At 43.1% G+C, this 23,198-nt stretch overlaps 2 protein-coding genes across 3 annotated transcripts in view; one reads left to right on the forward strand and one right to left on the reverse strand.

Moving 5' to 3' along the window:
• Positions 1-7,575: 7,575 nt before the first annotated feature.
• On the reverse strand, positions 7,576-16,597 carry TUBAL3 (tubulin alpha like 3; the record flags this gene model as incomplete). The annotated part of the gene is made up of 3 exons (XM_073799910.1): positions 7,576-8,850; positions 10,250-10,398; positions 16,333-16,597. Coding segments are annotated over 3 exons (1,359 nt in total), but the record flags the coding sequence as incomplete, so codon positions are not given.
• A 6,336-nt stretch (positions 16,598-22,933) lies between these two features.
• NET1 (neuroepithelial cell transforming 1) overlaps positions 22,934-23,198 on the forward strand; it is a 53,322-nt gene continuing 53,057 nt past the window's right edge. The window contains exon 1 of one of the 2 annotated variants that reach the window (XM_019933195.3): positions 22,934-23,166. In XM_019933195.3, coding sequence (XP_019788754.1) covers positions 23,039-23,166 — 128 coding nt within the window. In that variant the 5' untranslated portion in view covers positions 22,934-23,038. The remainder of the gene's footprint in view (positions 23,167-23,198) is intronic. The other variant, XM_019933196.3, reaches the window with a different exon arrangement.

A 23,198-nucleotide genomic window follows, 5' to 3' on the forward strand; every position in this document is an offset into this window, starting at 1 on the left:
CTCCACACACCCACCTTCCCCAGACAAGGCCAGAAGATGAGGGCACTCAGCATTCCCTCCCCTCCCCTCTCACCCCCATTAAAACCGATGGCTTCTTGAACCCCTGGCTGGTTTCAATTCCTCTTCCTTCAGCCGGCTGCTTTCAGGCCTCCGGGCTTGGAAAGGGGACAGCTAGTGAGGGAGGTTACATGTGAGTCCATTTCCAACTCTCCCAGGACAGGAATGGTTCCTGGAGGTTTTAGGGGGGCTGAAGAAGAGCTTGGGAAAGGCCAAGATGCAGGACTGTGCCGGTTGTCGTTCGATCAAGAGCCATCTACATGGCCTGGTCCCACCCAGGGACACAGCCTGGGATCTGCTACCGAGTGGGCCCCTGGGTTTAATGGGAGACATCCTCAGCTCCTCCATGCTTGCTAGGGATTGGGCTACCAATCTTTAATAGGTGCTTCTTGAACCCATGGTCACTGTCCAGCCCAGTGCTGGACCCAGCGGGGGATATTGATGTGGGAGGCAAGGCCTCTGCTCTCCATGCCTCAACAGTCTAAGTGAACAGACAAAAGCAAAATTTGAAAAGAAGCAGATACCACTGGGGAGTATATAAGTGATGAACAGCAACATGATAGCAATTAGTGTAAAAAAAAATGAGGAATTTAGAGCAAGATGAGAAGGTTTAATATGAGTATAAGTTCACTAGACATGGACATCAGCAAGAACTCTGATGGCCTCTGGCAGCAAAGCCTTCTGCATGGTGACAAGTCATGAATACATAAAAGGAACTTCCGCATGGTAAAATAAACCACATACACACACCAGCAACTAACCCCATCACCGCCAGCAGAAAGAGACAAATGAATGACAGATTTGAAAAATGTTTGCCACTCATGTAAAACACAGATGGCTTACTGATCAAATATATAAAGAGCTACTAAAAACTGAAAAGAACAATCCCCCCCCAAAATAAGCAAGGACATGAATAGATCATACACACACACACACACACACACACACACACACAAATACAAATTGATCCTTAAATGTATGAAAAGATGCTAAACTTCATTGTTAAGAAAACAAATTAAACCTGTACTCATATAGAATTTGTCACCCATCAAATAGGCAAATGTCCCTGTTTGACAATTGGCCCACACGGTGATTGATGAGGTGAAAAGCCACCCTCCTCCACTGCTGGCTGGCAGGAATATAAATTCTGAGAGGCAGTTTGGAAATACTTATTAAAATCACAAGTTCACTTTACCTTTAACTCAACAATCCTGCTTCTGGTGGACATTATTGGCAAAAGCGAAACTGTGCAGTTATTGAAATGTTAAGCTAAACTTGAAGTGAAAAATACCCCATCTCTTAACAGAACCAATGTTCAAAAAACCGAAATGCAACTGTTGTTTCCATCCTGGGAAAGAAACCCTCATGATAGAGCAGAAAGAATCCTGCCCGAGACTCAGAATACTTACCTTGAGTCTGGGTTCCTCTTCTTATGTGCCTCTGAGCAAACCCTTTAACTTGCCTCAGTGCTGATGTCCCATGAAATCTCTTTATGAATGTGACCTCATGGAGTTCTCATGAGTATATTTTAAAGTAACTATTTTTTTTTCCATTTTGTAGATTTCTTAAAATTTGCATTTAATATTTATTTTTGCTTTAATAGTGCATATTCTGTTCACGCCAAAGGTGCAAAGGACACGAAGCAGGAGATTAGCTTGGCTAAGGAAAAAATCAAGCAGGTGTGACATTTCCATGAACAACCGAAAACTAGGAGAACTTAAAAGTTGCAGCTGGTACCCCCAGGCACGCCCAAGTTCACAGCTGTCTCCTCAGGACCTTTGGCTAGGTGAGCAAAGCCTTGATAACAGCAGCCTCTAGCGGACTTTGATAAGCAGCTTTAAAAGGTTTTGTTTTGCTTTGTTTTGAATGACGGTACCTATATCACAAAAGCTCCAATCAAAAGGGTGATTAAAAAAAAAGAGGGCACAGATCATTGCAAATACCAGATTTTCTCTTGCTCTTTTTGCAAATACACCATCACGTATAAGCTAAAATGTATCTGAGGTGGTGAGGTTTACTGGCAGGGGAAGGGGAATGGCATATGTAACAGAATCCTAGAGGATTCAGCTTTGCATCTGAAGCAAGAGATTGGTGCCCAGAGAAGTGAGGGAACTGTCCAAGGTCTCCCGGCTGGTAAGTGACAGATCTCTCTGGCCACAAAGCCTCTGCTCATCCCTCCATGCAGAGCTGGCCCTTCACGTGTACAAAGGGCATAAAAACATGAACCATGTTGTTGCCTTACAGGGCTAGCACGAGCCCCAGTGAACCACAAACGTGGAAGCAGCTGGGAAAGCCCTACACAGATACTAGGACTTATTATGTCTTCAGCAGGTGGGTCTGGTGTTTAGAATGCCCTCAGAGCCTTACAGGTGATTTAAATGTGAACAGAAGCATCTGCTTAATAAACTAAGGAATATTTGCCAAAGCTGGACCCACCAAGAACAGTGGGAAAGCACAGGTTTCCTGCCGGGGGCTCCTGCTGAGCCCAGCATTCTGCTGACCGAGCTCCAGTCCCCAGAATGGACCCCGTCACAGTCACATCAACATGTGAGAAGGGAGAAGGCCACATCCAGAGATCACTACCGCTGCCATCTGCCACCCTTGAGTTCACCTTGTAAAACCAAGATTCACTCTCGATTTCACTTTGTAAAATCATTTGCGGCGGGGGGCGGGGAAGGGGGAGAACTGTGTTGAGCTCTCTTGAAAAAACGGGTTTAAGCTCTCTTTTCAAAATAAAGTGAGGCTCAAACGCCAAGTGAACCTTCTCCAAGGAGACAAGTGCATGCATAACAGGATCTCCAAATGTTCTACCCAACAAGAAACCCCGCAAACAAATACCAACAGCTGACAACGGTGCTTGCTTCATGGCAGTGGAATAATTTTGGAAGCTGTAACCAAATAATCAGGGAAAGCCGAGTGATATCCAGAATTCAATCAGATATTTTATGTAATTCCAAGAACTGGGAGGTACATGAGCTCAAACATATGTAGTATTAAACTAAAAGACATTGATTATATATTAAGAGCCAGAGAAAGACAAAACCTAATCAAATGGTGTAGCTAGCTACCTTAGTAAGAAACACAGACGGAATCAGACTTGAAAACTAACCTTAGTAAGGTTAGTTAGTTAGACTCAAATCTAAGGGTGCGTTATGGGACACTTCGTTCTTTTTTAAATGTATTTTTATTGAGGTGTAATCAACATACACCGTCATATTAGTTTCAGGCATAGGACACAATGATCCCACCTCGTCCTTTAATTAATGAAGTTTCTGTAATGGACTGTTGCCTAGGGTTCAGCACGTCCATGAGAGCTGCCAAGATCCTGTCACAGCCTAGTCAGCATCACTTAGAAGCCTCGGCAAGCTGGGAAGGCAAAAGACAAAAAAGTTATCTTGGGAAGGTAACCCCAAGCCTATGGGATGACATGGTGTTTTCTTAAGGGGCGAGCATCTTTAACCCCAGGAGATAGTCCTGTCTCCTTCCTCCCTAAATCATCATCCCCCAGCTTGAACCTCATGTCTTAGGATCGAATCAGCCTAACCACCCTGTTGACACTGTTCTTTACCAGAACCTGGGTCAGCCTGCCTCAGTTCCTGATCATTTTAGCTCACCAACCTCTCTGACACCCCTCCTACCCTGACAATTGGTGATTTTAACATGCATAAGATGACCTGCCCCACATCCCAGGTCTCAGGTCTACTCCCTGACCCCGTCCAACACCATCTCTCGGCCACGCGATCCCATGGCCACACCCCAGACTTCATCCTCACAGATCATACACCGTAGGACCGGCCCCTCCTGTCTCTCCAGCTCACTTTCTCTAGGACACCAACTCCAATGGTCTTTCAGTCCCACTGAGACCAGTGATCCGTTGATCCTGCTACCTTTTCACTGTCCCTCACCCTCTGCTCATAACATCTCTTCACGCTTTACCAGTTTAAACGCTGTGGTCAATCATTATCATTGTTTTTTGTAGACACCTGTCATTCTCTTGTTCCACCTTTGCTTTGCCTAATTCATTAAACACTGAGAAATTCAAACACTCCACCATACCGCCCCTGCACCTTGAAGCTGAACACAGCTTAATACACACACACATACACACACACACACACACACACACACACACACCACTGATTGATCTCACTTCAAAATCCTGACAAGATGCCTCAAATGGGCTCTTAAAGCTGTTCAGCAATTAGGCCACATCTCTCTACACCATTCACTTGCCTACTGTCCTAGACTCTCCCTCCTCTTCTTTCCTCAAACCTCTCATAGATCCTCCCTATCCAGTCTCGGCTGGTGACCTTGCTTCCTACTCCACCAAGGAAATTGGATGCTTCAGAAGCAAAATTTCACAATCCCACCCCACATCTACCTACCTGGACTCACGCACTCTGCCCTTGTTTCTACACTAGAAACCCACACGCCCAGCCGCTCCTGGTGGAGGGCCACGCTGTGCTCTGCACCAGCTTCCCATCCCCTCTTGCCTGCTTATGATATTGAGCCAACAACTGGCCCTTCTTCCTCCCACGTCGTCAGTGTCACCCCACCCGCTGCCTGGTTCGGCACAGAAACCTACACGACAGCCTGCAAGCCCTTGACCCCTTCCGGGCGGTGGCCATCCCTCTGCTCCCTTTGACAGCGCTCCCTTGGAAGTTCCCTCTACTTACCTCTCATTCTCGAAGTCAGACGTCCATCCCTATCCTTCCACTGAAACTGCTCACGAAGGTCAGCCAGAACCCCTACGTTGCTGAATTCAGTGGTCAAGCCTCCGCCCTCACGCCTCTTGATCTGTAAGCATCACTCGACCCATTGAACCACCACCTGCCCCCCGCACACACTTTGTTTCCAGCCTGGCTTTCAGGACATCATACTCTGTTTCCCTCGTTCCTCAATAGCCCCTCCTTCTGAGTCTCCTTTGCAGGTTCCGTTTGCCAGGTATGTTCTTCCTCCAGGCATCTGCATTCTCCCTGTGTCACTTCCTCCAACTCCTTGTCAAATGCCTCTTTCTCACTGAGGCCTTTAGTAACCACCCTATTTCAAATTGCAACCTCCTTTCCCCTTACCAGGCTCTATTATTTCCTTTGTGCACTATTGTACCCATCACCTTTTACATGCAATATAACTTACTTATTTAACATGTTTATTATCTTTCACCCCACCTTCACTACCATATAAACCATGAGGGCAGGGATTTTTTGAGGGGTGGGGCGGGAGGGCTTAATGTTTATCCCCGGTGGTCAGAATAATGAGGAACACATGACAGGCACTCAGTAAATAACGGTGAATGAGTTAATTAAATAAGGATTATTAAAGTTCTTGTGACAAGGAATCTGTGCATAATTAGCATTTAAAGTGCAGTATGTATAATATTTAAGAGTATTTGTCCTAAAAGAATCATAGTCAGCCTGATAATTCCAATTTAAAATATGTAAATTGAGTAAATAATTTACACCTGTGATCTTAAATAAAAATCTTACTAGTTTATAGACAGTCTGGAACATATAGGAATACTAATCACCATATTTATAGTTTACTTTGTTCGATTTTAAAAGAATTAGATTTTTTTAACTTTTTATTTTATACTGGAGTATAGTTGATTAACAATGTTGTGATAGTTTCAGGTGTACAGCAAAGTGATTCAGTTAACATATACATGTATCTATTCTTTTTCAAATTCTAAAAGAATTAGAGTACTTGGGAAAGTTTGTCAGACAATTAAAATTCTTAAAATAAAATAAATTTATAAATACAACCTAAAATATTTGAGCATTTATCTAAGATTGCAAAGGGCACCAAAAATTCAAACATATTCCCTTTAAAAGTGATTATTTAACTTTGCTAAACTTAGAAATAATAAGATTTACAAGCTGAACTTAAAAATTTAAGAAATATTTAGGATTTTAATCTTAATTTTAGTAGTTTATTAATTTTTAAAAACAAAAGGAAACTTCTAAATGTTCTTTTTTGAGTTTTCTAAATGTCTTTTCACACATGTGCACACGCCCCCCCACACACACATATGCAAGTGCCCTCTAGAACACTAAAAAAAAAAAAAAAAAAAAAGAACGGCAATTATTTAAGCATTTCACTAGCGCCCTCCAGTGTCCAAAGAGAGGAATAACACATGTACATAAAAGAATATTTTTTCTTAGTAAAAACCTACTAAACGTTCAGACTACTATGTAGGATATTCACATGAAAAAATATATTTCATCAATGAGAATTTACTACAGTATTTTCAATATAGTGAGAAACCTCATAGTGTATCTCCACTCTCCCTATATTCCCAAGAGGCCACAGGCAACAGGTGACGTCTGATCTGGGTTTGAAGTCGGAATTACACCCCACGGTCACAGAAGGAAAGAAGAGAGAAAGTAGTGAGAAGGAGCAGAGGCAGAGGAGAGAGGAAGAAAAGAAAAAAAAACGTGCTGGGAAGGGGTGAGCGGTGTAGCTTGAAAGGAATGCGTGTGAACATGGTGAAGAGTGTCTAAACAATACTTCCACCAAACTGCAGTCATTAGCCTCCGTGGTGACAGCAGTGTGAGTTGAAAATAAGCAAAATGGTACATTGTTGGAATGAAGCTCTTAAAGGCCACATCTCAGCGCAGTGATTTTGGTTTGTAAAAGCATCTACCAGGAAAGTGTTAAAGATGGAGCGGCAGTTCTCGGGTCCAGGTGGCACACGCAAAAAGAAGGTGGTAGCATTGCACTTTGATAAATCTCACAACAAGAACCACAACGTTAGGCCTCCAGCCAAGGCTTTAGAGCCTGTTACCTTCAGTTGTCCAGCCGGACCAAAAGCACAGACCACGTGGAGACCAAGAGAGCATAACTGGAGGGCCCAGGCTGAAAGGTCAGCGCTGTAGATGAATGAGGCACCTGAAACCTACCTACAATCAGCTCGAGAGCAACACCTAAGCCCAAGCGAGCACCTTTGCAGTGTCTTATCTTACTTCCAACTAGTAAACTAAACATCATGGATCTTTAAAATCTAGCTAGTCGTTTTAATGCATTTATAGCTGTTTTGTCCATTTTAAATTATCACCTGTTTGAACATGAGTCAGTTTAATACCCAAAGTTAATTCCATGAAGTGGTTTTTGAACTTAAATCCTCAGATGACCCTCCCTCCAATTCCCAGGGCTTCTCATTTAGCAAGTCCATAACGAAGCTCAAGAATCTGCCATTTTTCTCAACATCTTAAATGGCTCCCATGCAGGGTTCTGCTGGCCATGCTTCCAGAACACATCCTCAAGGACAGAGGAGCGGAAAGAAATCACTTTCACCTTCTGACCTGCAGGACACACAGATTCAAACTTCTGAAAAACCCAAGAATATTCTTGTTGTTTGTTTATTTGTTTGTCTGTATAAAAAGCAAACTGAGACCTTAAGGCCTTGGAAGAAGGAAAAGACTCATATTGAAGATATTCATTATTTAATCAATGTACAAAATATATATATGGGAAAATAACATTAATAATCATTACATGCTATTTTCCATCTCAGGAACAGGAAAGGAAGAGCATTCACTTTAGGGTTTCATAGTCACTTGGTTGAAAAAGCAAAGAAGAAAGCCAGGTTTCCATTCTGACAAGAAAAAAAAAAAGATGAGCCCCAGAAATTCAAAGGACTCCAAATCTTAGAAGGTTCACAGGGTGCAGTGCTGAGTGACACTAACAGACAAGGAAATGTGGGCTCATTATTAATATGGACCCATTTGATTGGAACTCGGGGTCTCGCTTGACTTAATTTCCTTTTTCTGCTCATCAAGGGAACTCTAGCCTTTAAGTGTAAAGCGTGACACTTAAGCTTAGCATTCATTGTCACCAGTCAGCTCTGCATCAGAAACTTCGCCCCACTTCCTCGTAATCCTTCTCCAAGACTGCCAAGTCCTCCCTGGCTTCTACAAACTCGCCTTCCTCCATGCCTTCCCTAATGTACCAGTGCAGAAACGCCTTCTTGGCATACATGAGGTCGAACTTGTGTCCCAGGCGGGCCCAGGCCTCCACGACCGCCGTGCTGTTGCTCAGCATACAGACAGCCCGCTGGACCTCGGCCAGGTCCCCTCCCGGCACTGCCCGGGGGGGATGACCATTGATGCCCACCTTGAATCCAGTTGGACACCAATCTACAAACTGGACAGAGTTCCTTGTCTTCATGGCTGCAATTGCCGTGTTCACGTCCTTGGGGACCACATCCCCTCTGTAGAGCAGGCAGCAGGCCACGTACTTCCCCAGGCGAGAGTCACACTTGACCAGCTGGTTGGAGGACTCGAAGCAAGCAGCTGTGATGTCTGACACAGAGGGCTCCTCGTGGTGGGCGTTGTCCGCAGAGATGATGGGGGCGAAGCTGGTCATGGGGAAGTGTATTCTAGGGTAAGGTACGAGGTTGGTCTGGAATTCAGTCAGGTCCACGTTCAGGGCCCCCTCAAACCGGAGGGAAGTAGTGATGGAAGATACTGCCTGACTCAGCAGCCTGTTGATGCTGGCATAAGAGGGGTGTTCAATGTCAAGTTTGCGATGGCATATGTCATAGATGGCCTCATTATCCACCAGGAAGGTGCAGTCCGCATGCTCTATGGTGGGATGGGTGGTGAGGATGGTGTTGTAAGGCTCCACTATAGCCGTGGAGATCCGGGGGGTTGGGTAGACAGAAAACTCCAGTTTAGCCTTCGTGCTGTAGTCTGTGGAGAGCTGCTCCATTAAGAGAGACGTAAATCCTGATCCAGTGCCGCCTCCAAAGCTTCGGAAAATCAAAAATCCCTGAAGACCACTGCACTGTTCCGCCTAGGGAAAGTAAAAGGGACATAAGAATTCAGCCAAATAAACCCAGAAGCAGTGGTAACCGTGGGACACAACTAGTACCCCAAAACAAACAGAAACTTTCAGAAAGAACTGGTTTACCATCACTAACTTATCACAAACATATTTACTTTGAAACATACTTGAGAAGTTACTTCTGGAGTGGGAGAAGTGCTTAGAGTTTTACTGTAAGCAAAGCATAAATATTCAACTGTCTTTTGCTACCCCTGATGAATTTATCTGTATGTGGTCTAAAGTAAGGTCTTTACCAATAACAAAGAAAATGACAAGCAAAATATTGAAGTAATATAATCCCCCCCCCCAGTAGATGAAGTACCTTTCATTTTCATACCCAATCTACTGTGCTGGTGTAAAAGGTACTGTATTCCCTAATGATTATGCCAAACATCAAAATTTTTACTAGACAAAGGATTCTCCAGACACAGGTCCTTAGGGAAGAATTAACTGTCAGTAAAGAGTAACTGATCTCCAGGTAGGATGTGCCTCCTGTTAACTTTACAGATCTTAGTAACTATTGGAAAATGACAAGTTTTAGAGTTCTTTGGAAGTCTCTGATAAAAAGATATGCCACGAGTCAGCAGAAGCAAGAGTAGATGGGGGCTAGTCACTAAAAAGAAGGAAACCCTGCTGTTTGTGACAACGTGGATGGACCTTGTGGGCAGTTAAGCAAAGTGAAATAAGTCAGACAGAGAAAGAAAAGTACTGCATCATCTCACTTATATGTGGAATCGAAAAAAGCCAAACTCATAGAAACAGAGAGTAGAATAGTAGTTGTGAGGAACTGGGGTCGGGTGGGAGATGCTGCTCAAAGCGTATAAACTTCCAGTTATAAGATGATTAAGTTATTGGGATCTAATGTACAGCATGGTGACTGTAGTTAACAGCACTGTGTTGTAAACTTGAAAGCTGCTAAGAGAACAGATCTTAAATGTTGTCGTCCCCACACACAAAAAGGTAATTATGTGAGGGATGGATGTATTAACTAACCTGATTGTGGTGATCATTTGGCAATATATTCCTGTGTCACATCACGATGATGTACACCTTAACTTTACACAATGTTATAGGTCAATTATACCTCAATAAAACGGGGGGAGATAAAATATTTCCTCATAAATATAAAAAGAAAAACAAAATAGTCGATGGGGGCTGTACAGTAAGTGCAAAGGCTTCTTTCCCCTGCCTAGTAAGGAAGGTAGTCAGTGCCCACATCAGGACCAGCCAGCTTTGAGCATGCGCAGGAGGCTCCCAGGGGAGAGGTTGGGTGGTGATGGAGGCGTAGGTAGAAAGTGCTGCTTGGGCGGGTCCCGCAGGATCACAGGCACACAGGCACTGCCTGTGGAAGGAGAGAGGAGCCACTTGCCAGCTTTCGGAGCCTCTCCAGCACCAGATCGAGGATCTCTGGCCCCACAGAGTAGCGACCACGGGCGTAGTTATTTGCAGCATCCTCCTTTCCGCTGACGAGCTGCTCCGGGTGGAAGAGTGAGCGGTACCTGCCTGCACGGATCTCATCTGCCAAGAGGAAAGGAGGTCAGTGCAGTCCACTCCATCCCACCCCTAACTCTTGCACAGCCCTGTACCCTGACTCGCTTTCTCTCTTCTAATGTCCTATAAAGAAATGGATTTAAACTGCCCAACTGGCCCTTCTTAATTGAGGAAAAGGTATAATTATCCCCATATAAATTGAAAGCACGTTTTTCCGTCATACACCCTTTATTAGTTTCTCAGGCCTACTGTAACAAAGTACAACAAACTTGGTGGCTTAAAACAAGGGAGATTTATTGCCTCATAGTTCAGGAGGCTGTAAGTTCAATGTCCAGATGTCGACAGGGTTGGTTCCTTCTGGAGGCTCTGGTGGAGAAATGGCCGCATGCCTCTCTCCCAGCTTCTGGTGACTGCATACAAGTTCTTGGAGTTCTTGGCCGGCAGCTACATCACATCATCTCTGCCCCCATCACAATGCCCCCTTTTCCTGTCCGTGTGTTCTCTCTTCTCATAAGGTGTACTGAGGGGACCACCCTGCTCTTAGAAAATGAGTGCTTCTAAGTATCTGATGCCAAGTCCATTGGGGTACATCTGCATAAATACATGTCATCAAGCCAATTTTATCATTATTATTTATAATTGTTATATGGGCCATATATCATCCATATATCCAACCAGATCATTGGACATAGGGCCTCCCTAAGCTGGTATGACCTCATCTTAACTATGTACATCTGCAAAGACCCCAGTTCCAAATAAACTCATATTCTAGGGTTCATATTCTAGGGTGCAGAGTTTTGGGGGGACAACATTCAACCCACCACACATGCGTGGTACTTTTGCATTTTAAGATAAAGAGCCAGCTGTGTGCTGGAAAAGCATACCAATCTATATGATTAGTTATATGCTTAAAAAGAGGCTTTCACAAGAAAAACGGAGCTGGAGGAATCAGGTTCCCGGACTTCAGACTATACTACAAAGCTACAGTAATCAAGATGGTATGGTACTGGCACAAAAACAGAAATATAGATCAATGGAACAGGATAGAAAGCCCGGAGGTAAACCCACACACATATGGTCACCTTATTTTTGATAAAGGAGGCAAGAATATACAATGGAGAAAAGACAGCCTCTTCAGTAAGTGGTGCTGGGAAAACTGGACTGCTACATGTAAAAGAATGAAATTAGAACACTCCCTAACACCATACACAAAAATAAACTCAAAATGGATTAAAGACCTAAATGTAAGGCCAGACCCTATAAAACTCTTAGAGGAAAACAGGAAGAACACTCTACAACATAAATCACAGCAAGATCCTTTCTGACCCATCTCCTAGAGAAATGGAAACAAAAACAACAATAAACAAATGAGACCTAATGGAACTTAAAAGCTTTTGCACAGCAAAGGAAAACATAAACAAGATGAAAAGACAACCCTCAGAATGGGAGAAAATATTTGCAAATGAAGCAACTGACAAAGGATTAACCTCCAAAATTTACAAGCAGCTCATGCAGCTCAATATCAAAAAACAAACAACCCAATCCAAAAATGGGCAGAAGACCTAAAAAGACATTTCTCCAAAGAAGATATACAGATTGCCAACAAACACATGAAAGGATGCTCAACATCACTAATCATTAGAGAAATGCAAATCAAAACTACAATGAAGTATCACCTCACACCAGTCAGAATGGCCATCATCAAAAAATCTACAAACAATAAATGGTGGAGAGGGTGTGGAGAAAAGGGAAGCCTCTTGCACTGTTGGTGGGAATGTAAATTGATACAGCCACTATGGAGAATGGTATGGAGGTTCCTTAAAACACTAAAATAGAACTACCATATGACACAGCAATCCCACTACTGGTCATATACCCTGAGGAAACCATAATTCAAAAAGAGTCATGTACCACAATGTTCATTGCAGCTCTATTTACAATAGCCAGGACATGGAAACAACCTAAGTGTGCATTGACAGATGAATAGATAAAGAAGATGTGGCACATATATACAATGGAATATTACTCAGCCATAAAAAGGAACAAAACTGAGTTATTTGTAGTGAGGTGGATGGACCTAGAGTCTGTCATACGGAGTGAAGTAAGTCAGTAAGAGAAAAACAAATACCGTACGCTAACACATATACATGGAATCTAAAAAAAAACAAAAAACAGAAAAAAAACCATGGTTCTGAAGAACATAGGAGCAGGATAGGAATAAAGATGCAGATGTAGAGAATGGACTTGACATGGGGAGGGGGAAGGGTAAGCTGGGACAAAGTGGGAGAGTGGCATGGACATATATACACTACCAAATGTAAAATAGATAGCTAGTGAGAAGCAGACTCATAGCACAGGGAGATCAGCTGGTGCTTTGTGACCACCTAGAGGGGTGGGATAGGGAGGGTGGGAGGGAGGTGCAAGAGGGAGGAGATATGGGGATATATGTATAGCTGATTCACTTTTTTATAAAGCAGAAACTAACACACCGTTGTAAAGCAATTATACTCCAATAAAGATATTAAAAAAAAAAAAAAGAGAAGCATGCAAACTCAAATGCCCACACCACTTGGTGCAGTTAACACAAATGCCTGAAGCAGGGAAATAGCGTGAAGATGTCAGTATTCCATACAACCAAGCATAACCCTTGCTGGTTTCATTCCCTTTTAAACCAAGAAAACATCAAGACACAGCATGTCCAAGGGCCGGGTCACACTCACCTACCTTAGAATTATCCAAACAGCGTGATTCCTGAAGATCGACGCAGCGGCGTTTGAGGGCTAGGGAGGCTCTGGGAATGTTGCCCTGGTTATAGCGGGTGGGATACGCATTGCATAGCAGTTCAGAGCATGTGCTCAAGAATCAATTCCCTGGGTGCATGGCTGGCCTTCCTCACTTAGCTATAGAGCAGTTACCTAGTGTCTCTAAGCCCCAGTTATATCCTCTCACAAATAAGGATGATAGCAAGACCTACCCCAGTGAGTTATCATGAGGATTAAAGACCACAGAGCATGATGCATGGCCCATATAACAATTATAAATAATAATGATAATGGCTTCCTGTCATGTATTTATGCAGATGTACCTCGATGGCCTTGGCATCAGATACCCAGAAGCTCCTGCCTAAGAGGAAAAGCATTCATTTTCTAAGAGCGAGGTGGTCCCCTCAGTACACCTTGCTCTCCTGTGTATGACCATGTATATGACCACAATTTGGTACACCCCTAAATGTTTAAATTTAATAAAACTGAGTTGAAATTACTTTTAACTAACATATGCACACCAAAAAACCACCACCAAAGTTGGGATGTTTTAAAGATATATTTACAAACAAGTGGGCATATAATTCCAGGTAGATTACCTGCTTCTCACCTGAAGCAATAAGGCTGAGTTCAGTTTAAGTAGGGAATCTATGGAAGCCTGCTTCTTCAAGACAATGTCCAATTGAGTTCTTGAGGGTGGTTAGTTCCATAAATTCCTTCAGTAAAATCCACTTTCTGGGAGATCAGTGATATAGCACCACCATTCACAAGTATACAAATTTCTGCCATGTTTCCACCCTGCTCAGAGACCATGTACCTGGCCCAGCATCCTTAACCAGCATCCACAGGGACTTTGGTGGTTTTTAAACATGATTATTATTTGATGGTTCTTTGGCTTCCTTACCTCCATTCCAGGTTAAGCCTTCTAGGACTCCCCTATATCAATGTCCTCCTCATTTTCAAGCTGAAACAACACTCACGGGTGTCTGGATGTGTCTTTGCTCATGGTTTCCATCTCTCTCACCTGTGAACTATTAAAATCCTCCTGCCCAGTCTTCCAGACTCAGAGGAACTATCACTTGGTCCATAAGGTCTTTTCTGATCTTTTCCATAGAGGTAAAGCTCAGGCCTTACTTCCTTCAGATTCCTACACACCACCTCCTCAGTAAAGCTTTCCTTGACGTTCCTTTTGAAAAACAGCCCCCTCAGCTCACACGCAATATTCCCTTCCCCTATGGCCCTGCTTTGTTTTTCCCCATGCTCCGATCGCCACCAGACACACTATTTGGCTTTTATAGGTCTGCACCCCACTAGAATGTAAGCTCCAGGAAGACTGATACTATATATCTCTCCAATGTCAAGATAGTGTCTGGCCATATGAGGCATTTTTATTTGTTGAATAAAACAAGGAAAATCAGTGCCTCCTCTCTAAACCCTGGAGCTTATGGCGTTTTGTTTGGACCAACTCAAGATCCTCAAAATTGCCCTCCCTCCAGGCTGAGTTCTAGAGGATTGGGGAATTTCTTCTGGTCTTTGCCTGCCGACTGTCTCTCCTCCAGCTTGCTTAGCTTCTGATCCTGGGTCCTCCTATTTGCCTAGGTCTTTGGATTAGCACAAGTTAAAATATCTGCTACAATATTCACAATGCTGGGGTGTGGGCTCTCACGTTGCTCCTTCAGCCACATTTACCAAGGTCCTCTGGGGACGTATTCTACCCTGCCCAGGATCATGGCACACCAGACTCCAGCTAAAGCTCACAGTTGCAAACTCCCATTTGTTTGAAATGAAAATTCAGATATTCTCTTAGGGCACTTATAACTCAAGTCAGAATATGACGTGACTGCCTCTCTCAGGTTCCACACTAGTCTTGCCTGTTCTTGAAGCCATCAGTAGCTCCTTATTTTTAATTCTTTCACAACATTTAGCAGAGTAATACTGAATCAATATAAATCTTGGCCTTGACATTTCTTAACTTCCACCTATTAATTTAAAAAACCTTTCTATCCTTTCCCTCACGTTGACATCAACGTACTTTCTCCATCAGTTTGTTACTTGATTCAGACTTCGTTCTGATGAGGAAATGAACTCCAATCCAGATTGTATTTTCCAGAGAAGACTGTAATGATATTTCCTATCTCACTTGTGCTTCTAGAACCTCACTATTTCTGTATCAAGAGGTGAGGTCTATATCCCTTCCCAGGATGGATCTTTGTAACCGCTTCAACCCATGGAGGACAGCTGAAGTGACACAATGTGACTTCTGAGGCCAGGTTATAAAAATGGCATGGACTTCTGCCTTGTTCTCGTGGGATGCTTGTTCTTGGAACCCAGCTACCATGCCACAAGGATGCACGAGCAGCCCACAGAGACCCCACAGCCCTGGCTTAACTCTCAGCCAACAGCCAGCACCAACTCGCCAGCCAAGCAAGTGAGCCACTTTCAAAGTGAATCTTCCGGCTCCCACTTGAGTCTACCTTTCTGACACCATATGGACCAGAGGAGCTGTCCTCTGAGCCCTGTCCAAACTGCAGATTCATGGAGAAAGTAATGGTTGTTGGTCTTTTAAACTGCTAAGTTTGGAGGCGATTTCTTACACAGCGGAAAATAATTGATACAGAGTACCAAACCCAAACCCACCCTCCTCTGTAGTCTTCTCTGAAGTCAGCAAGACCCTTTCTCTCCCCAGCATTTCGCCAGCTCCATTTCAAGTGTTTTTGCACGAGATACTACAACATTTGCTGTTAATAATCGTAAGTAATCATTTTATAATCATTAATCATCATTTCCCCACAATTAGAAGAGTTATTTAGCTCCTTCCTTCTTTGGAATCATGTTCAACTATTCTATTCTCTAAAAGCAGGTAATGCCAAATTTCAGATTCTTTGTCAGAAGCTTCTAGCAACTGGCTTTCAAACCCAGGAAAAGATTTAGTGTTCTGTTACAGTCGATTGTGTGGAGAAACTAACAAGGTTTTTGTTCTTTTCATCACACAGAGAAAGAAGGCTAAGCTAGTCCTCCCTTTGGGTTTGTTTGTCATGCTGATCACCCTAAGTGTCCACTGAGAGATGCTCTAAATTTGGAAAGGGCCATATGATCCTGTTCAGATAGATTCATGTAATCTGATGATCCCACCCACTGATACTTGCTTGTTTGGGTTGTGGACCCGGTTAAACACACTAGAACGTAAAATGTACATTACCTACAACAGTTGGCTCCAGGTCCATGAAGAGTGCTCTGGGCACGTGCTTCCCAGCTCTGGTCTCACAAAAGAAGGAATCGAAAGATGCACCCATAGGCTCCGTTTTGGCATGTGCCTGCGGATACTGCCTGCCGTCGAGAACAACGCCATCTGGCTGGATTCCGTGTTCCAGGCAGTAGAGCTCCCAACAGGCATCCCCAATCTGGACGCCAGCTTGGCCAATGTGGACAGACAGGCACTCCCTCTGAAATGAGCCGTAGTATTTAAGTTACAGCTGTGCATCTTCCTAACATGATAATACGAGCTACATCACTCAGCAGGTCCAATCAGGGCTGAGAGAAAGCAGGCTAGCGTATGCCAGCAAGAGAACTTTGTGATAAAGCTAATGAAAACTGTCTCATGGAAACCAAAAACCAAGGTACAGGTAAGCTTCAGGAACAAGTAAACCAAGGACTCCAGTTCACACAACATAAATTGAGCATCTATTGTGTAATGGGCTAAGGATGAGTTAAGACATATCATATATGAATAAAATCAAGCTTTCTCACCCAGAAAAAAAATTAGTTATTGGAAAGGAATAAAACCAAAATCAATGTACAGCCTGATATATGTTAAAACCCACTGCAGTCAATCTCATATCTTGAGATTTTACATTTACTGTTCATATGTGCTCTAAATAAGGAAGGATGTTCTAAGCTTAAAAGTAGTGCAAAATTTACCAAGGAAACATGCTATAGATTTAATAACCCCAAAATGTAAAAACTCCATACTATAATAAACAAACAAAAATACTGATGTATATAAAAAAGGATTTATGGGCTTCCCTGGTGGCGCAGTGGTTGAGAGTCCGCCTGCCGATGCAGGGGATACGGGTTCGTGCCCCGGTCCGGGAAGATCCCACATGCCGCGGAGCAGCTGGGCCCGTGAGCCATGGCCGCTGAGCCTGCGCGTCCGGAGCCTGTGCTCCGCAACGGGAGAGGCCACAGCAGTGGGAGGCCCGCGTACCGCAAAAAAAAAAAAAAAAGGATTTATGTATAGCCCTTCATATATGAGCTATACATAAGGCAATTTTATATACATCAATTAAAAAATACTTGAGACATCTATTAGATAAATAGGAAAATGACATAAACAAATGAATTACAAAAGAAAGAAATGATCTAAAATGCAAAGATTTAGGCACAATGGCATTCACAGTATCATTATTTATAAGAGTAAAAACCAAGAACCAATCTACTTAACCATTTACCTATTGTTGGGCATTTAAAGGAAAGTACATCGATACAATGGCATGCTATGCAAACCTTCAACAGTTACCAAAAAATTGTATGACATGGGAAATACTTATGTTAAAATGTGACGTGAAAGCGTATGTTATATAATTGTATATAAAGTATGATGTCAAATACATTTAAAAATAAGCTTACTCAGCCATAAAAAAGAATGAAGTAATGCCATTTGCAGCAACATAGATGGGCCTAGAGATTATCATACTAAGTGAAGTAAGTCAGAGGAGGACAAATATCATATGATATCACTTATATGTGGAATCTAAAAAATGATACAAACGAACTTCTTTACAAAACAGAAACAGACCCACAGACATAAAAAACAAACTTACAGTTACCAAAGGGGAAGAGGGGAGAAATAAATATAAATACATATAACATAGATAAACAACAAGGTCCTACTGAATGACACAGGGAATTGTATTCAACATTCTGTAATAAACCATAATAGAAAAGAATATGAAAAAGAATATATATATGTATAACTGAATCACTTTGCTGTACACAAGAAACTAACTCAACTTTGTAAATCAACTATACATCAATAAACAAATAAAATAAAATAAAAGTAAAAATAAGCACAGAAAAAAAGTCTTTAAAATGCATCAAAATATTAACTCTAGTTACATCTGGGTAGAATTTTTTTTCCTGTTTAAACTTACCTATTTTCTTCACCCTCATTAGCCTCCCCTCTCCTCTCCCACTTTTAAATTACCATTCACTTTTATTTTTTTTAAGGCAAATAACTTTTTTTTTTTGTAATTTAAATATCTACTCATCTAAGAGAGGGGAGAAAAAGTTAAATCCTAAAAATCTAAAGGGACAGCAATTGCTGGCTTTAATATCGTTGTGTTTTGATTGCCAATGGTCATGGAACAAGTCTGTGCAGAGGGTCTTACAGGGTGAGAAGTCTGTTTACTGCATCATCAGGACCCTTCAGGCTGTCTGCCTGATATGCTGATAGGCAACACTGCCCTCCTCTGTCTGTCCGTGGCTGCACTTTCCCAAGGTCTGAGATTCAACCACAAAAAGACCACCGATTGGAGGAGGGGAGGGAGGTCTCTGTGGCCAGTCACAGCCCTGCCATCTGACCCAGACTCTGCTCACTCTGCTTGTGCTCAGCCATAAAAACCCTGTACTTTGTCTCCTTGAGTCACGGGCATAACACAGAACTCTGTGCTTTACGAGGAATTCAAGTTCATTACCTGAGTAGAACTTCCCTTTGATTTCTTTTGTATGCAACCATGTCTCTCACGACAAAGGAAGTGAACTCAATTTACAAAGCACTTCACTTAGTACCAACCAATTTTTCCAACCTCTGTCTGGCACAGAAAAATCAAAACAACATATTCCATCATCAACAGCCTTCTAACACCTGAGTCTGTAAAGCACAGCTTCAATCCTCTCTCCTCCCAAAGGACTTAAGATGATCTCAGTACATTAGCTACTGTGATCAGATCAAAACTTACCCCAATTCCTAGATTTAGGTACAAACTTAAAAGTGGCGGAGGGGTGGGGGTGGAGGGGGTGGAGGGGGGCGGCGAATTCCTTGTTTCTGCGTCATTAAAACCACTTGCATGTAGATTTCTCTCACAACATCCTTCCACGGCTGTTTTCCACCCAGTCCAACAGGTCATGCACACAGGGTACTTGCTCTTAATATTCACAGTAAAAATAATCGCCAACATGAAAAACAATTGCTGATCTTCATGGGGACTGTTCTCCCAAGTGATACAGACATAGAAGGGAAACAGCTTTTTGAACTTGGCAGGAATACTTGGCCCAAGAAGGACCAATCTTGCCCATCCTGGTTTGAGAAGCAGCTGAGTTTATCTCATAACTGTGTCCCGGGGACAGAAGGCTATCTCCACCTTATTCTTAGCCTTTTCCTCCTTTCCAAACTATCTGTTAAAATATTAGTCACACTATATAAAATAAAGACTGTCAAATGCCCACTGAATATCAGTAGTGATATCACAGCACATTCATAAATGCTGCTTTAAAGCTTTTTGGGAATTACTAGGACAGCACAGTTTTTTAATTACCTTTTTATTTTGAGATAAATATGAATTGTAGATTCATGTGTGGTTATAAGAAATAATGCAGAAAGAGCTCATGGATCCCTTACCTGTTTTCCTCCAGTGGAAATATCTTGCAAGATCACACCCAGAATATCAAAACTGATACACTCAAGACAGAGCATTTCCATTACTGCAAGGATCCCTGATGTAGGAAGGCATAATTTTTAAGAGCAAAACAATATAAAATAAACATCCTTAAAATGTTGGAGAGAAAGTCCAATGGGGTGAGAAGATCAAAGATGAAAAAGCAATTCGAATGCTTGCTTTCATTTAAGAATTAAAAATTCTAAGACTAAAAATTACTGTGACTGGAACATAAGAGATAATAACACTGTTGGTGGAAACATAAATTGGTGCAGCCACTGTGGAAAACAGTTTGAAGGTTTCTCAAAAAACTAAAAAGAGAACTGTCATATGAAACAGCAATTCCACTCCTGGGTATATATTTGAGAAAAACAAAAACACTAATTCGAAAAGATACATGAACCCCAGTGTTCATAACAGCATTATTTACAATTGTCAAGACATGGAAGCCACCTGAGTGTCCATCAACAGATAAATGGATAAGAAGTGGTATATACACACACACACACACACACACACACACACAATGGAATATTGCTCAGCCATTAAAACAGAACAAATTTTTGCCATTTGCAGCAACATGGATGGACTTGAAAAATTGAAATAAGTCAGACAGAGACAAACATGTATGATATCACTTATATGTGGAATCTAAAACATACAAGAAACTAGTGAATATAATAAAAAGAAGCAGACTCACAGATATAGAGAAAAACTAGTGGTTAGCGGAGGGGAGAGTGAAGGGGGGAGGGCAATTTAGGGGTAGGGGACTAAATGGTACAAACTATTAGGTATAGAATAAGTGACAAGGATACATTGTACAACATGGGGAATAGAGCCAGTATTTTATAGTAATTACAAATGGAGTATGACCTTTGAAAATTGTGAATCACTATATAGCACACCTGTAACACATAATATTGTATAGCGACTCTACGTCAATTAAAAAAAGAAATAAAAAACCGAGAGTGAAAGGAAAGTGGATCATAAGAGGTGGTCCCCAAACAGAATTATTGTAAGTAACTGTATTAATTATTGTCCTCAAAGAACTAGACTCAAGAGAGGACAACATAGAGGTCCCTGCCCTTCACCCAGCCTCACATTTATGAGCTCAGCAACGGTGACCTGGGTCTGAAGTTCCCAGAAACTCTGAAAGCATTACTAAAAACGAAGCCACTGGTTTCTACAGAAAAACCAGCACACTCAGTCTAAAGCAAATGTAAAAACTAAAGGAAGGAGAGGATCTTGCCTCAGTGCTTCCATTAAAGGCAGTGAACCACTACAAATCAACAAAGCTTGTCCTAAAAGCAGCAGAATTATAGATGAATAGATGAGATTCAGAGCAGATTCAAATCTGATCCAAACACAGATATTTAAAGAAACAAATGCCTCTTTAAAAATTTCTTCTCTTGTGTCAGGAATCCATGAAGAATTGTTTGGTGGGGGAAAAGAGAGACACACATGATGAAAAAAATTTGCTACAACTGTTGACAGCAACACTGTCAGCAACATAGAAGCCACTTACCATGTTGATCTGCAGGTGCCCCACTGCCCAGTGGTACTGACAGGAGGAGCCGCCCAGGTAAGCTTTATCAAAGGGCAGGAAGTGACTCTACCTGAGGGCTGAGACACTTAAAGCAGCACAGCCTCTTTTCAGTTTTTCACTTCTCTGGTGTCAGAGGAGCTGTGATGGGCCTACCTGAACACCCTGTGATAAAGTCTGTGCACAACTACCGATGAATTCTCTAAAGCGTATCCAAATCTGCTTGCGACGTATACCTAGGTTGAAAATAACAAATGTCTTTAAGAAAGAATCCTCCTCTTGTATTAAGAATGTATGAGGGGCTTCCCTGGTGGCGCAGTGGTTGAGAGTCCGCCTGCCGATTCAGGGGACACGGGTTCGTGCCCCGGTCCGGGAAGATCCCACATGCCGCGGAGCGGCTGGGTCCGTGAGCCATGGCCGCTGAGCCTGCGCGTCCGGAGCCTGTGCTCCGCAACGGGAGAGGCCACAACAGTGAGAGGCCCGTGTATCGCAAAAAAAAAAAAAAAAAAAAAGACAGAATTTGAATTAACAGGAGAAAAGCAAACAGATTTTTACATGTACAGAGGATCCTCCATAGGAAAATAAAAACCCAAAGAAGGAGCAAAACCTTAGTGCTTATGTACGAGGTTGGACAATGAGAGGGAATTGAGGAAGAGTAAGTAAAATACACGGGGAGACCAAAGGAAGATAAGAGTTATTCAAACAATTTCTGTTTGTAGAGAATTCTGTCTCTGACTCCCCCCATCCTCCTGATATGGGGAGGGCCGCTATCACAGGGGAGATTTATCTCCTGCTTTCATGAAGAAGGGGGGAGGTCAGAAGGCCCTTCTTGCACCTGGTGTTCTTCAAGTGCCTGCAGCTAAAAATAATCCTCCTTCCAAAGCAGCATGTTTAAGGTGGCATATATTGCTACCCTTCAATGTATATACAATTTTATTTCTTAGGATAGATTCCCAGAAAGGGAATCAGAGTGTGAAAGGGGAGGTGATTTTTAAAGCCTTTGACATAAAGAAAGCAGTATTTTAAACCAAAGAATGTGCTATTTAACAATTTTCTTTTTTATTTGAGAAGGTCCTTTACGTGCTGTAGTGCCTTCTTATAATTAGAGGATGAAGGCACTTGGACTCTTCTGCTCTGGAGACAGGAGGTCTCATAATCAGATTTACTGGTTTCCTAGAGAGAGCCCTGAGAACACATTTTTCCAATACCTTTGGTGACCGGGGATTTATCTCACATGAATAATTCAGCGTGTGCAAACCTCATTTTACTTTCAACCTCTCCCCACATGCTAAGAAAGTTCTAAAATGCTTCCAATTTGCCTTGGCTTGTGGTGAAAGTCCTAATGAACTGTGAACTACTAATCGGGTCTTGGGGATTTAGGAATGGAGTCAGAACTAAATCCCAGGTCACGCGTTTTCAGCAGGGCGACCCCCTCGGCTGCCCTCCCCTTCTAGCTTCTACGAAGTTAAGCGCCTGGAGGTAGGAGGAGAGGGGCGGGACTCCACGTTTCCTAGCAACGGCACGCCGTCCCCTGATTGGCTGGTCGCCGCGCGGCCGCCATTTTCAAACCCCGGAAGATGGCGATGGCGGCGGCGGCGGTGGCGGCGCCCTCCTGACAGGAACCCTTCTCCGGGCCGAAGCGGCCGGGCGCCGTGCGGCTCCCAGCGGGCCTCCCGGGCACCCGGCCACCGCGCCGCCCCCTTCACGCCATGGAGCCCGAGCTGGCGGCCCAGGAGCAGAGCCGGCCGCGGAGGCGAAGCCGCCGGGCCTCGGGACTCAGCGCGGGCGGCGCCGCAGAGCCTTCGGCCGACACCCCCGGGCCGGGGTCAGATGGCAGGTGAGCGCTGGGGGCGGCGGCGCCTGGGGACC

This window comes from Tursiops truncatus, chromosome 2 (genome assembly GCF_011762595.2).
Source record: "Tursiops truncatus isolate mTurTru1 chromosome 2, mTurTru1.mat.Y, whole genome shotgun sequence".
Taxonomy (NCBI): domain Eukaryota; kingdom Metazoa; phylum Chordata; class Mammalia; order Artiodactyla; family Delphinidae; genus Tursiops; species Tursiops truncatus.